Genomic DNA, 16,373 nt, shown 5'->3' with positions numbered 1-16,373 from the left:
ATCATTTGGTCTCGAGGACAATTATTAGAAAGCCATTCAAGTCTCTTGGGGTGTGTTCACATTGCAACTGCAGAGTCTGCCTGAGCTATTTGATGGTATCACTGCTGCAGTATTGACAATGTAAAGTGTGGGTCTACAATTGGGATCTGACCTCCTTCTCAATTAAATAGGTAGAAGACAGCTTAGGTGAGTTAATATTGCTTTGCTTCCACTCAATAACCATAGGAATTGAATTTATACATCATAAGTTTAGAATTGATCCAAAGCTGAAATTCCACCATGCTGAAGTAAGATTTGTCATTTAAATGTAATGTGCTTCAGGTTGAAGATGTTGATTTATTTTGGGCATTAAGCAATGATGTTGAAGAGTGTGGTGCTGGAAAAGCACAGCCAGTCAGACAGCATCCGAGGAGCAGGAGAAGCAACATTTCAGGCATTAGCCCTTCATCAAGAATGTTGAAGAGCTTACACCCAAAACGTCAATTCTCCTGCTCCTTGGATGCTACCTGACCTGCTGTGTTTTTCCAGCATCACACTCGTCAGCTCTGATCTCCAGCGTCTGCAGTCCTCACTTTCTCCTATTAAGCAATGAAGTGCCTTTATCAGCTGCATTGCAAGTTTAGAACAAGATTAGAGAACACTTCTGGTTTTCACCTTTTTAATTAGGATGCGAAAATATTTACTTTCAAGGTTACTTTGTACCAAGGTAAAATGTTCAGGAAGCTTCCATACAATTGTCAAAAATCTCTCAGACCATTGATCTATATATTGATTTTTTTTTAGTATTTTAACATTGTCAAACCCCAACAGCATGGAGTGGTTCATTGTATCTATGCCAGCTCTTTGCTTGAGCAATCGAAAATAAATCTCGGATGGAACCACTTTTTCTCCTTGAGCCTTTTATCCTGTTCTGATTCAAATCTTAGCACACTCTTCCCTGGACCCTCTTCATTGTGTATTTTCTCTTTCCCTTCTTAGCGTCCTTTTTAAATTGTCACAGTCCCAAAACTGAGAGTTGTCCAAATGTACTGCGGCGTGAGCCTGGCTGGGCATGATCTGCAAGGAGACAGTGGCTTTTACATTACGTTTAACGAAGAATATCTAAGCTGACTCAGGTTTCAGGCTCCTCTGCCAGCATGTTGCCTGCTGCAAGAAGAGGTACCCCTTTGAGATGGATGGTGCTTCGGATTTATTGGAGATCGCACCATTAGCTCCATGTTAACCTGAGACAATGTGACTTGGCAGAGCTTTATTCCTTCAAAGTAAAGGAAAGCTGCAGGTTCAAACTCAAAGAAATGGCATGTGTGCATCATCACAGCTGAGTATCCAGTAGGTACTGAGTAAATGCAGTTGAGTCCAGGATGATGAATTTCAATGCGATTTCAAACTGACGCCTCATGCCAGGCAGTCACGAAAGATCGATTGGACATTTTGCAGATAAGCTTGGGGGGAGTGGGGGGTAAGTGTATTTATTTGTGTCCTGCAGTGATGTCTACTAACAGAGAGAAGGTAAATGAGGTGTTCAAAAGTTCAGACCGAGACATGTTCCCTGATAAAAAGCAGAACATAATTTTTGCTTCGTTGGGCAGTGAGAAAAATGTGGAGGAGAAACCATAGTCAAAATGATAAACAAAATCAGAATCTTGACATCAAGATAAAGGAATCTTACTTTACCTTCCCTTGAGTTTTAAACACTAAGTTCAGAATCTTACTAATGAGTAGCAACTGCATTATTTCCATTCATTTGCATTTGGCTATTAGTTCGACGTGCCTCATTTCTGTGCAGCTCCCAATTCCCCTCCACTTCCCTGAGAAATTCAACAGCATCAATTCCTGATGTAACAGGGTAGTTACCTGATGATAGAAGCTTGCTGGTTCTCTGGGCATTTACCCAATGCTGTCTTCACCACAATATCCCTGCACGCTCCCTGGACACTGTACTCCTCCCCCATCTGTCCGAGCAAGTCAGCAACAGCAAACTACCGTCCTTGCCATTCATCATCCTGCTCTCAGACTAACTCCCACACCAATTCAGCCCCTCCTAATTTCACTTTGGAGCTCACAAACACCGATGTTTCTGTTTCTGCCAGTTTGCTTCATACACAGCGACGTATGCACCTCGTGCATCCACGCACGTTACGAGTCTCAGCTTAATTTCGTGAGCTCACTTACATTGCACTTACTTGGAGCTTAACAGTTCTATAGTGTGCATCGCTTTTTAGCATGGGGGGGACAGGCAGACAGCTTGTCGCAGTTTGGAAGACTCAGCAGTCAAACAGATAAGTAAATGCTATACAGGATCATGCTATTTCAATATCACAGCTGCAACATTTACCGGCCTCTTGTATGCAAAACCTGCTGCATGAGCCTCAAATGGCCATGGCTTAAAGTCAAAGGGCACCAGTCCTTACTGGAGTCAAGAGAGACTATTGCCAGTCAATGGGTATTCCACAATTAATCAAGGGGCTCATCAGATTTCAGTACAAGGGATTGGTGCCTCCAGGCTCTTGTAGGTCAGGTGCACTGAGTCTGGGAGCACAGGTACATCACACAGGCTGCAGTGCAGACAGCAGTCCAGGGTGGGGCAGATCCACCTTTTCCTAAAGTGTGGTAAAAGGGAGGTGTCAGAGAATGATTCAAGTGGATGGAAGAGTCGTAAGTGCTGATTCATGGGCAGGAGAGGTGTTGAGGTGCCCCCATTGAGTCAGTAGAAAGTTAAGAGAGGAGGAAGGGTTAGTAGTTTGTTGGAATGAGGCATTTGAGTGCCACTGAGTGAATATGGTGCATCAAATAATGAGACTTGTATCATGAGCTTTCATGAGAGGCATGTAGAGTGGCAGAGCGAGAGTGAGGCAGCATTGAGTGATAGTTAACACTGTGGAGTACAATGGAACGTTAGTGTACTGACTGCACCACTGTGCATTGGGTTTCATACATGGCACCATTCTAACCTGGGCTTCGAGCTCAGTCCAGTCTGATTCAATCTGCTAGTGTGGTCTCCTTTGCTGATCACTGCCCTGGTTTCCACCATCCCAGTCACCAGCACCTCCATGTTCCAGCTGGCAAACTGAGGCGGTTGATTGCCTTTCTGGGACATTTGTTTTAGAATAACAATGGAGGACTGAAGTGAAAAGGGCAATTCCTGGCTTGCTGAGTCTGAGGGAGTACACAGCTGGAGTGGAAGTAAGGTGCAAGCTACGTAAATAATGAAAAGTTACAGCAGCAGCAAGCAGTTTCATACCTCCTGCTGCACAATGCCAAGAAATGGATGCTGAAGAGGCCAGTTGTATAATCAATCAACTGAAGAACAAAAGAATGTGAAAGAGAAATCAAATCTCAACTTGAAAAATATACAATCTTAAAATGGGAATGTAAGCCCAGAATAATTTCTCTAGAATGACTGCTGGAATATTTTCATACACTAATCAGTAAAATCATAGTAGTGCAACTGAAGTTACGAAGTATAGAACACTTGGGGCTGTTCTCATTGGAGAAAAGAAGGTTTAGGGGAGATTTGATAGAGGTGTACAAGATGATTAGGGGTTTAGATAGGGTAGACACTGAGAACCTTTTTCTGTTAATGGAGTCAGCTGTTACGAGGGGACACAGCTTTAAATTAAGGGGTGGTAGGTATAGGACAGATGTTAAGGGTAGATTCTTTACTCAGCGGGTTGTGAGTTCATGGAATGCCCTGCCAGTAGCAGTGGTGAACTCTCCCTCTTTATGGTCATTTAAGCGGGCATTGGATAAGCATATGGAGGTTATTGGGCTAGTGTAGGTTAGGTAGACTTTGGTCGGCGCAACATCGAGGGCCGAAGGGCCTGTACTGCGCTGTATTTTTCTATGTTCTATGTTCTATTAACAGTGAGAACACTAACAGCACATATACTGACCAAGGAATGACCTGAAAAAGCTAGAGAATAGAATCAATTCTGGAGCTACTGCTATTATTCATGATACTCAAGGAAGATACTGGACGTTTTGTTGAATGAGATTGATTATGAAGAGCCTCGGGCCATTTATGTGCAATGCAACACTGGTGTGTAATGTTAAAATGCTGCAATATCAACTTGCCAGCAGTCTTTGACATTGTCACCCACACCATCTTTCTACGTGGCTCTTCTCTGTCAACTAGCTGGATGTGTTTATCTTCATTTGGTTCCATCCTTCTCTCTGCAGACACAGTCTCACCTAAACGGCTTCTGCTCCTGCTCTTATGATATTATCTCTGGAAAGTCACCAAGAATCTATCCTAGGTTGCTTCGTTTTTTTTTAATCTAGATGTTGTCCGTCAACAAAACCATATATAAACAAAATGTTAGGTGTCATATTGCTGGTTCTTCCTCACTGCCACCTCTCAAGGCTTCAGCTGTCTCTAATTTGGAACACTCCTTGTTTGGCCAAAATCCAGTCGATCAATAAAAATATTCTCTCAGAATTGGGAAGATCAAACCAATGTGATCATGCCCTGTCACAAACTCCATTCCTTTGAAACTCCATCTATTTTCAAGCAAATATCTGAGACTGAAGCAGACTCTTGTCAAGCTCAGTCCCTGATTTGATACTGAGTTGGGTGAAGCTTATGTTCACTCAGTTATACAGTCTTCATGACAATCCACTTCCAATTCCATAACCTAGTCCAACTCTGCATCAACTCATTTACAGATCGAACTCTTCCTAAGTCCAGATCAATGCTGTCTAAGAAGAATTTGATGATCGCCGTATTTGCGGTGATCAGTTCACTAACCTTTTCAAAATTGTTAAGAAATCTTAAACTGTCAGAAATTGAGACAGATGCAATTGCTGCCAAAGGTTTTGCAACCTAACTGTTGTATAAAGCATGTCTGTTGGAAACACTTTCAAAGAGCGCCAACAATATAGAGAGATCTATTTCTGACTCTGTCAACTTTATTTGAAGAAACACATTTCTTAGAAGTAAACATCTTGCTTGATGCTTCAGGAGTCTGAGGATGTGCAAAGAGTGAACTAACTCTATCTATACATTATTCTGCTCTGACTCTTGGCTTGCTTTCACTCTGTTGTCCACTATTTCTGAGCTGAACACATGGATATTTTGATAACCTCTGGCTCATTGAAAGCTTTCTGCAGTCTTTCCTTTTATGCCAATCTATTCCTTCAAACATTTGTTTCAACAAATCCATTAAGGTGAAGATAGAACAGATTTGGATGTGCTGTGCTGCCAAATTTGTCAAAGTTGTTCATTTCTACCTTCACTGGCTGTTATAAAGTGATGAGTATTACTGTCTTGCAACCACGTTCTCCAATTTACATTCCCTGTGTCACTTCATTTTGATGAAAATATTTGGTGCAGTTGAACCAATGTACTCCCTGTTTTCACTGCACTACACAGAGCGGTCCTGCAAGCTAAATGAATCATCACTTCGTGGTAGACTCACTGCAGTGTGGAAGCAGGACATTCATTCCATCAAGTCCACACTGCTCCTCTGATAAGCTTCCCACCAAGGTCCACTGCCCACTCTATCCCTGCTTTTCTCTTGGCTAACCATCTAGTCTGCACATTGCTGGAGATTGAGTGTTTTAGCATGGTCAATCCAACCAGAGCATCCAAAGGAAATCCATGCAGACACGGTTGCCTGAGAGTAGAATCAAACTTGGGTTCCAGGTGCTGTGAGGCAACAGTGCTAACTGAGCCACTGTGCCACCACTTCGATGCATGTGGAGAGAAAGCAAACGAGAATGTAATAATAAATGGCAGACTAAGGGCGGCTCTGCAGTGGTTAGCACTGCTGCCTCACGCCAGAGACCTGGGTTCAATTCCTGCCTCGGGCAACTATCTGTGTGGAGTTTGTGCATTCTCCCCGTGTCTGCGTGGGTTTCCTCCGGGTGCTCTGGTTTCCTCCAACAGTCCAAAGATGTGCAGGTTAGCTGAATTGGCCATGCTAAATAGCCCATAGTGTTAGGTGAAGGGGTAAATGTAGGAGACTGGGTCTGGGTGGGTTGCTCTTCGGAGGGTCGGTGTGGACTTGTTGGGCTGAAGGGCCTGTTTCCACACTGTAAGTAATCTAAAAAAAATGCTTTGTTTCATTGAGCAAGTGACCCTTCACCTTTCAGATCACTGTAAACACAACACAGATACAAACATAGTAGCAGTCTCACTGCTCTGTGACTCCTCTCTGGCGATAATGTGATTGTAGAAGGAAGAATCAATGAGGAATGGATGACAAGTAGCAGTCGAACAAGTGATAGTCACAGTCATTTCTGCAACTGCAACTTTACTATAACTCAATATTGTGTGGTTCTGAAAATGAACAGCTTCCATTTGTCACATGTGCTCAATTAATTCTTATTTTCTCTGTAGCCTGTGTCCCATTTCTCGCTAACTACTGTTCAGCCATCACCCTTGTGCCCTCCTAATTTTAGTCACTCCACCAATGGTGATAGTATCTTCAGAACTGAAAGATGTTTGAAAATCATTGTTACACTGACTTCACCCGATGAAGGGGAGGCGCTCCAAAAGCTCATGATTTCAAAAAACCTTTTGGACAATAGTCTGGTATCATGTGACTTTTGACCTTGTCCAGTATTGGGACCATTCAGGAAAAAAAACACTATTTTCTTATACTCTTTAAGAAAAATAGAAAGTTGAAGACAGTGCCGTTACAGATATGATCGAATTGATCATGGATGCATTTTCATCCGTCAAAAAGATGAATGAGTGCAGTTGGAGCCAGTCCACAGAAAAGCAGCTTGTTGGCAGAAGTAGACAGATTTGTGGCAAATAGCATTAATATGACAGCATTAATCCTGCCTTATTAAGAAAAAAGTGTTGGTTAAGAGAGTCAAGTTATGTGCTATAGGATCCAACAAAATGAGCACAGTTGGTCTGTTTCCCATTCAATTAAACTTAATACTTTAAGCTTGATTTCTTTTGTCAAAAGTAAGCATTATTTCAATTCCATGGAGTAAACTGTCCAAAGGCCTGTGAATTAAAAGTGTAACCAAGTCAACTTTTATGTAATATACCTGACTGGACTAATACTGTCACAGTTCTCGAGCAATGGCAAGTCACTTGGAAAATACAGCAAGATTTTCCACATAAGTTTTGAGTGGCAACATGACAATCTTGCTAATAAGCATCAAGAACCCTTCCTAGTTGCATGCATTAACATTTCATTAGTACCTCATGTCCCTTCTTTATATGCAGCTGGCTATTTGCCAAAGGAGGAGAAAGAAAAATGAGATGGTGACCGTTCCCAACGTTAACTTCAGAGCAAGTATCTGGCAGCTTTAGCTCACTGCTTGCTCCTCCAGTCCTTGGATAACAACCCCATCATCACAGAGCATGCTGCATGGGTCATGACTGATTGCACCAACCCCTATCTGTGGAGGCAGTGGACCAGCCTTTCCACATCATCATGGCACAGGTGGAACAAACTTGGAATTCAGTTCTCCACTTTAATGTTGGACTTCTGAGCTCACAAACAACTTGCCCAATAATGCTGCTGCTCGGCCACTTTACATGTCAGGACAAGGATCAATCTCCAGTCGGGTGCATCTTAAGACCTTGCTGTCTTACTTCTCACTAACTTTGCACTACTTAGATGTCCACAACATCTCTGCATTGCCTTTTTGCACATGCTCACCTCATTCAGAACTTACAGGCTTATAGAACTTATGTCTGGTCTTTTAGTGCAGACAAAGCTTGTCATGTTCAGTCAAGGGGGTAGACATTTTATTATATGGCATCAGTGTCATGCCACAGCATGTGCCAACATCTCATGTGACAAACACAATAAATGTGCTTCAACTAGAGGACAAAGGAGCTTGCTTGATTGGCACTATCCATAAACATCTATCAACATTCACTCCCTCCACCACTGACCCTCAGTGCAGTAATGTGTGCCAACTATAAGATGCACTCCTTCGACTGCAGCTTCCAAATCCATGGTAGCTGCCATCTAGAAGGGCAAGGACAGCAGATACATGAAAGCTCCATTGTCTGCACCATTCCCTGTAAGCCACTCACCATCTTGACTTGGAAATATTTTTCAGTTTCTTCAGTGTCAGTGGGTCAAATTCCTTGAAACCACCCTGTCCCCCATGCCAATGGTATTGTGGGTGCACCAACACCACATGGATTACTGAGTCTCAAGGAGGCAGCTCTCACCACCACCTTCTCAAGGGCAACTAGGGATGGACATTAAATGTTGGCTAGCCAATGTTACCCACGTCATGCTACAATAAATGAACCATGTCTCAAAGTCTGAATAGGGTCATCCTTGATCAAGTCAAGCGAGGCTATCATCAGTGAGGAAGTCCTACCACAGCCACTTAAAAGCAGCATTTGTGATCTAATGTATAAATAACAAAAATCTAGTACAGCTATAGCAAGTAATTAGGAATGCAAATAAAATTTTGTTATTTCTCATGAGCAGAATTGAATACAAAAGTAAAGGGGATTATGCTTCAGTTATACACAGCATCGGTGAGACCACATCTGGAACACTGAGTACAATATTTCTTGTTCAAGAAAGGAAGCAAATATTTTGGAAGTAGTTCAGAGAAGGTTTATTAGAACAATACCTGGAAAGGGTGGGTTGTTTCAAGAGGACAAGCTTTTTTCCTTATTTCCAGTGGAGTCTGGAAAAGTAAGAGCTGATTCAATTGAAACAGCTGAGATCCCAAAGGTTTTGAACAGAGTGGATATGGACAGATGCAAGAATCTAGAACTTGTGGTCACTATTTCAAAGCAGTGAGTCGGCCATTTATATTAAAGCTGAGAATTTTTCTCGTAGAGGGTCATGAGTCCTTGGAGCACTTTTTTTCTGAAAAGATGGTGGAAACAGAGTCCTTTGATGATTTTGGTAAGGAAGCAGTCAACAACTTATTAGCGTGATGAGAATGTGGAAGAATCAGACCAGCTATGATCTCTTTAAATGATGAAACAGGTTCAAGGGACAGAGTGGCTTAACCCTGCTCTTAGTCCATACGTAAACCCCTATTCTTGAATGTAAGGCTGAATCCACAAAGCTTGTGGAGGAGCAGGACAAATTGAATAGTTATTTCCAAATTTTTGAACTGAACTGAACAGGTACAGAAGCCATAATTTGCTGTTCAGCTTGCATGACAGTAATGATGAGCATGATTAGACTTGCTATGGTTTCTGTGGCAAAATCTAGACCAATTTATGTATGTTTTTCAGAGGTAAAATCAATTTGGGGCTTATATATGTGGAAGAAGTAAACTTCAAATTCATACAGTTTATTTGACTTGAAATTTATCCCAGTATACTCATTGCAATCAATCAGTGTCAAAGAGAAAAAAATGATCAAAATTGTTGATCATACCATAAAAGTAGGAACATTTTTTTTTCAAGTAAACCAGTATTCTTACAAAACTGCACTATGGAATATTGATGCACTATGAAAAAGAAAATCAAAGTTTGTAAATATCTGTAAGAGGATCGTCAGCATAGAAATTAGGGTTGAAGTCACAGAGTCCTGACAGTTAATTTCTTGGTAAATATTGCCAGTAACAATATACTGCCCAGTCTGTTGTATGAGCTATTTACAATAGATTTCAAGGTTTTTGGTTGATTTCCTCATCCTAAGCAAGTGCAAAATCATACAGCATAGACCAAAAGACCCAACATCGAGTCAAAGAGCCATATAACACAGAAACAGACCCTTCGGTCCAACCAGTCCATGTGAACATAATCCCAACCTAAACTAGTCCCAACTGCCTGGTCTTTGCCTGTATCCCTCCAACTCTTGGGAGAAATTTCAGTGAATAAAACTTGAAGGACTGAATGTCCCATTTCATCCAAATTTGGCCAAAAAAGTACAGCAGATCAATGTTTTTGAAGTGAATACCATGCTTCATGCATATGATTCTAGATTTGATTGAGTCTCCAATCTTATTTGTTACCTTTAAAGTAGCACTAACCTGGTCTTGGTCATAAAACTGATCTTGTCCCATTTCCAAACAATATTTCCACTAATTGCACTATTTGCATACCTTCAATGAGACTTAAAATTAAGTACATTTTAACTTATTCATCAGTTTTTTCAGACTTCTAATTCATAAAATCATAGGCTGGTAACAGCACAGCAAGATAACCATTCATCCAGTCAAGTCTGTCCCAACTTGTACAACAGCATTTTAGCTAGTCCCACCCACTCAGCTTTTCTTTTGTCTTCAACTGCTTGTCCAATTCTCTTTGAAACGACCATTAAATTCATCTCGACCAAAGTTTCTGACAGCATGTTCCATATCCTCGTCACTTACTTCCTGAAATGTATTTAAAAAACTGACTACTATACAAATGTAGTTGGTAAATGGTTCTGTTAACTTTATTTAGAAATTGTTTTCTGTTATTCAAACTCAGGTTGCTCACTCACAGTGGATGAACTAAAATGCTCATTTCTTGTTGTGTCAAATCCAATTTCAGCAGTCTTTATGAAACTGCATTTGGTTGCATTCTTAAATATAGTAAGTTTTTGTAATGCAGTACTATGTTGGTGATGTGCAAATACATTGAGTGGAAACTTGAACTGAAAAATAGTGCTTGTGAAACTGGCGCAATTTGAGTTCAGATCAGCATTCCATCCAAAGGTGCCTTGCAGATTGATTGTTATGCAATTGTTATGATGGTCACACCTCTACTTTTAAAGGTCTTCTTCAACTGGAAATCATAATTGTTGCAATATTTTCTCGCAATAATAGCAGTGAGGCTTCAACACTTGATGCCAAGATCCATATAAATTTGGAAGTCCAGACGTCACTGTCAATGATAATCTACTTGAATCAGAAGCAACTGATTATATTTTGAGTAGCATGTTGCCAAACAACTCTTGTTCTGAAAAAAAAAGCAATAGTCATTTGGCATTACAAAACTTGAATTTTTATTGAAAAATATGATTTTGTCTCACACTCCTCAGAACATCAGCACCCTCATCTCATACAGTCAAAAAAAAAATCTGTATTTTCTTTATGATTGTCTTTCTTGGGAATTGTCCTGATAAGTGCAAAATAATAAGTATTTGGTAAAATGTGTCTCTTTTGGCAATACTAAAACTTAAAAAATATAGAGTTTCATTCTCAACAAAGAAATTGAAATGCTACAATTTTTGAAAGGTATAAACTGTGTTTACCTTTGTTACTTGATAGTGTGTGGCTCAATCTTGATTTCACTTTATGTATAATGATGTAAATATTATTAATATTCCCTGGATTTTATTTATTTCCTTAATATGCATGAGCATCGTACAATTGGATTGGTTGTTTAATCTCTCTGCTATTTACTCTATTTCTGAAACCGTTAATTCCTTTTTTGAATATATGAAGATTAATGTAATGCCAGAAAGAAGGAAGAATGTGCTCTGGAATCCTCTGAAAGGTTTTGGGCAGCTTTTTCTTTTTAAATGGAAAATTGATTAACTGCTGACAGCAAAACACAGTCAGAAGTCAAACACCACCATGTTATAGTCCAGCAGATTTATTTAGAATTACAAACTTTCAGAAGCTCTGCTCCTTCGATGGGTGAATTGAAGGAATGCTACACCTCTCTCTATTTCACCTGACAAAAAAACAGCATTTCAAAAGCTTGTTATTTTAAATAAAACTGTTGGGTGAGGAGCTTGTGTCATGTCTCTTCTGACTTTGTCCACTCCAATCCAACACTGGCATCTCCAAATCACCAAAACATAGGCTATTAACAAGAGCAGTGACAAGGAATCTAAATTTTAAAAATATGTTTTATTAAAATAAATAATTGTCAATGTGAATCACAGGCTTGCTCAAACAATAGACCTTTTGTATTTTTTAGTGTAATTTATTTCCAAATGTTTATTAACAGTATGCGTATTTTTTTGGCAGACTGTCAATTTGTAGGTAACACTGCTGTCATTTTATTTCCTGTCACAGATTGTCTACTGGAAAATTAAAAGTTTGTTGGAGAGGAGAAAACGATATGTTGAAAAACACATCCTTACTTTCAATGGACAACGGAGCCATGGAATGGTTCCAGGTTTGGAACCCTACAGTGAATATGGTCTGATCGTGATGGTCTTTAATAGGAAAGGTGATGGACCACCAAGTGGACCCATTCATTTCAAGACTCCAGAAGGAGGTAAAGGGTCATCCTCCTGCGATATCAATTTAAAAAGCTTTAAAAAAACTTAAATACAATGTAATTTCTAATAATGGAATCTCTTCATGACTGTAGATATGCAATGGCTTACAGTATTTCATATAATTTCTGATTCTTTCATTGAACTTTTTTCTCAGAATTATGTCAGTTTATAGGCAACACATTCTTTTAGATTAGATTCACGACATAACTGAATACCTTAAAGATGCTTGCTAAGTATTTTCCTTGCAATTGTCCTATGAACCAGGAGATAAAATCATTTATTTGGAATATCTTAGAGCAATACTTAGAAGGAAAGAGATAACCGAATTCAAGGGAGGGTAATGATGCTCTATCTGTGTTATCTTTACATTATGCAGCCTGAATCTCTGAACTATTCCAGTTGATTCTGTACATAAACATACTGCTAACAATGACATGATCTGTAGGAACAAATAGAGCTCAAAGAATTGAATAGTTTGGTTTCTCATATTGCTTCGGTTATCCTTTTGACCATGAACCAAATGAAGAAATGGGAACTAATGGAGTCAGTATCAATGGAGGAGTCATGAACAATTGGAATTTGACTTCCAGTATTACATTACCAGTTAAAATAGAGAAGAGCTTGCAAAGTGGAAGTCATACTCTGAAGATCAGCAAACCAACAAGAAAGCCATTTAATCTATTTTGAAGTTGAGATTGCCAAGTTCTTGATAGCACCAAGAGTTACAGTATGTGACTAGCTTTTGAAATAGCGAGTGAAACAGCAAGTGGGCGACATGGTGGCGCAGTGGTTAGCACCAGAGACCTGGGTTCAATTCCCGCCTCAGGCAATTGTCTGTGTGGAGTTTACATATTCTCTCCGTTTCTGCGTGGGTTTCCTCCGGGTGCTCCGGTTTCCTCCCACAGTCCAAAAACGTGCAGGTTAGGTGAATTGGCCATGTTAAATTGCCCATAGTGTTAGGTGAAGGGGTGAATGTAGGGGAATGGGTCTGGGTGGATTGCTCTTCAGAAGGTCAGTGTGGACTTGTTGGGCTGAAGGGCCTGTTTCCACACTGTAAGTAATCTAATCTAATCTTTTAAAAAAAATTATGGCACTGTAATCCTTCAATCTAGTGCAGCTGAGCTAGAAATGTACAATGTTTAATTATGTCGTCCGAATACCATGTCCTTCCTGGTGCAGAAGTTAGAAACAATGGGATGGACATTGCAGGTATAACTGTGTTATGAGAAGCAGGATTAAATGCATTGTACTGCTGCAACAACATAATCCATGTAAGCAAGTTCTTCAATATCATTTAATTTGACTATTGTATATTCCTTGCTGTGAGAGAAGTCTTTGCCGTGGACAACATTAGTGTCAGAAAAGGAGTTCTGAAAGCCTTAAATTGTATTTGTATTTGCTTGAAGATATCTCATAACTGATGTCAATTGGCACATTATAAGAGTGACCAGAGTTTCATATAACGAAAAATGATAGGTTTGGACAAAAGTAAAAGATTCTATTCCTACGCCAGATTAAGAGCAGGTTCCACAGTCTCCATTTTGATATCTAACGGTTTTAGCTCAGGTATCAGCAGAAACCTAAGAAAGCTCTTCAAAACAAGAGTGTTTCAGCACTCACAGCTTCTGCGTGTTGCGTATCCTCCACTCTAAAATGATAGCCTTGCCAGTTTATATAATTTGTCTTTTATATTGTCTGCTTATATGAAAGTTCATTGGACAGATCAATATAGTAGGCTAATCATTTCTCAACTGACGTTCAAACAGCCAAATTTACCTCTCCTTCTGTTGATAATAATTGGCAAAAAACATGAGAATGGTATTTACAAACTATTTGGATTCCCAAAGATCTAGGGAATTACAGATTGTAACAAAGTCATGATGAGCTGGTTGTTCTGAGGAGTGATGGTCTGCATGTGATTGAGCAATGGTGAAGGTGATCTGGAGAAGGTGAAGGCAAGAGGCGGGACTGGTGAAGGTGGGAGGGGGACCAGAAAAGGTGAAGGTGAGAGGCAGGTTCGGAGAAGTGGGAGGCACATCAAGAAAAGGTGAAGGTTGAATCTGGTGTGGCTCCAGACAACATGAAGGATCAAGGGGATCCGAAGTGCTGGAGGAGGGTGGAGTTTCTTGGCCAGGGATGGAGGGGTTTTGGATCCAGAACATGGAAAGGAGGCTATCAGTTCTAGAGCAGGGCAAGAGTCTGCAGCTCTGAAGTGAAGGAAAGGGACCAAGGGATCCAGAGCAGAGTGGAGGTGTTTTACCTCAAGGGGAAAGAACAGTATGTCCAGTCGGTCTGGTGTAAGTGGTCTGGTGGTCGTGTTTATGGCAAACCTGAGCTAAGTATGGGATTAATGGAATTGCTCCACAGGAGTCAGTACATGTACTCAATGGTGCAACTTCTATTTCCTTAATTTCATCAGACCCCTTCAGATTCTCTGACTTAAATGGATCCTTTTGCAGGGTTCCAGGCATACAAGAATGACCCAGAGGAACACAAAATGCAATTCCTTTGAAGTGTGTTACAATGAGGATTCCGCAGGATCCGACACATGACCTCCATCTAGACTGGAATAACAAATGTCTGGGCATTTCAAAATCCACTTCTGAATATGCTCCTTTTGCATTTTACACTGTCTGCATAAATCTTAAAAAGATTCCACTCTGTAAATTTCAGCGTCTTTGCAGCCAGCAATATGAGGTGATTCACCTATTTTGAACAACATGCCTTTCCCCTCTGTGATCCAGACAGCCCTCCACTGCACCTCCTCCATTCCCCGTTCCACTGCGCTAAACCTCCCCCCCAAACACAATGAAGACAGGGACCCCCTTGTCCTGACCTTCCAACTCAACAGTCTCCACATTCAACGTTTCATCCTTAAACACTTCTATCACACTAGACCCCACCATCAAGAACATCTTCCCCTCCCCACCCCTCTCTGCCTTCCGTAAGGGCCGCTCCCTTTGTCACAAGGGTTCGTGCCATCCTCCCCACCAAATCCCCCAAACCCGCAGGTACCTTCCCCTGTGATGGTAAAAGATGCAAAACCTGCTGGCACACCTCCTCCCTCACCTCCAACCAGGGCCCCCTTCCAGGTGACACAGAGGCTCATCTGCCTCTCCTCCAACCTAGTTTTACTGTATCCAATGCTCCCAATGTGGTCTTCTCTCAGGGAACATTTCACCGAGTATCACAGCTGGACACACAGGGGCTGACCTGACCTCCCAGTCACCGCCCATTTTAATTCCCCTTCCCACTCCCTTTCCGACATGACTATCCTCGGCCTCCACCATTGCCACAGTGCATCAGATCGCACGTTGGAAAAACAACAACTCATCTTCCGCCTGGGTAGCCTGCAGGCTGGAGGACTTAACATTGAGCTCTCCAATTTCAAATAACCTTCCTTCCCTTCCCCGGACTCCCTTCCTTCCATTCCACTTACTGACTCTTCCTTCCAGTCATCAACTGGATTCATTTCTCCCATCTGTCAACCAGGCCATGCCCTCTACCCATGTTGACCTATCACTACCTCACCACTCCGACCCTTGTCCTACCCAAACCCCAGCCCCTTTATCTGCAGCCCACCTTACTCTCAACCCCAGTCCTGAAGAAGGGTTACGCCCAAAGCATTAACTTCTCCACCTCCTGCTGCTACCTCGCTCACTGTATTCTTCCAGCTTCCTACTTGGCTCCTAGATGAGATGGTGCCACTGCTTCTGAGAAGCTATCATGAAATTGATCCATAATGCTATCAGTATTTGCCCTCCATGATATAATGGTATGCTCCACATGTAAACACCTGCATTGTTTAAACTTCTCGATGTAATTTTAATTTTTTTTCATGATGCCTATTCAAACATAGTGGAAGAGAAAGAGATTGTTGCAGATGCCTTTAAAGTTGCACTATGGTGGAACTCCAGTCGTGTCCCACCATTACGCACTACTGAGTTTCCTGAACCAAATGTGTAAGCTTGAGTGAGCCGCAAGTGCAGACATTTTCAATATAATATTTCACTTCTTTATGTCTTTACTTGTGATGCTCATGCTCTATATAAGTATGAACTAAATGTTGATACAGCTAATTCCAAAATATATTTGGCTAATGTATTAAACATAAAGCATTAACATACCCCTACTGCCTGGCATACTCTTGACGGTATGGAAGTGGAGAGAGGAGGTGGTTTGTGTGTGGGGGTGTGGTGAGTGGATAACACCACCACCTCTGCAATAGACCCTTCCACTGTGGCAAATGTTGTTTAA

General features: G+C 41.1%; 1 protein-coding gene across 8 annotated transcripts in view; it reads left to right on the top strand.

The window, feature by feature from the left end:
* chl1b (cell adhesion molecule L1-like b) overlaps positions 1-16,373 on the top strand; it is an 892,764-nt gene that overhangs the window by 713,426 nt on the left and 162,965 nt on the right. For all 8 annotated transcript variants that reach the window (XM_060835722.1, XM_060835723.1, XM_060835715.1 and 5 more), the window contains one exon: positions 11,908-12,112. In XM_060835722.1, the coding sequence (XP_060691705.1) occupies positions 11,908-12,112 (205 nt within the window). The remainder of the gene's footprint in view (positions 1-11,907; positions 12,113-16,373) is intronic.

The sequence above is a fragment of the Hemiscyllium ocellatum genome, chromosome 14, assembly GCF_020745735.1.
Source record: "Hemiscyllium ocellatum isolate sHemOce1 chromosome 14, sHemOce1.pat.X.cur, whole genome shotgun sequence".
NCBI classification, from domain to species: Eukaryota; Metazoa; Chordata; class Chondrichthyes; order Orectolobiformes; family Hemiscylliidae; genus Hemiscyllium; species Hemiscyllium ocellatum.
The sequence above is the reverse complement of the archived record's forward strand: the minus strand, read 5'-3'. Positions and strand labels throughout refer to the sequence as shown.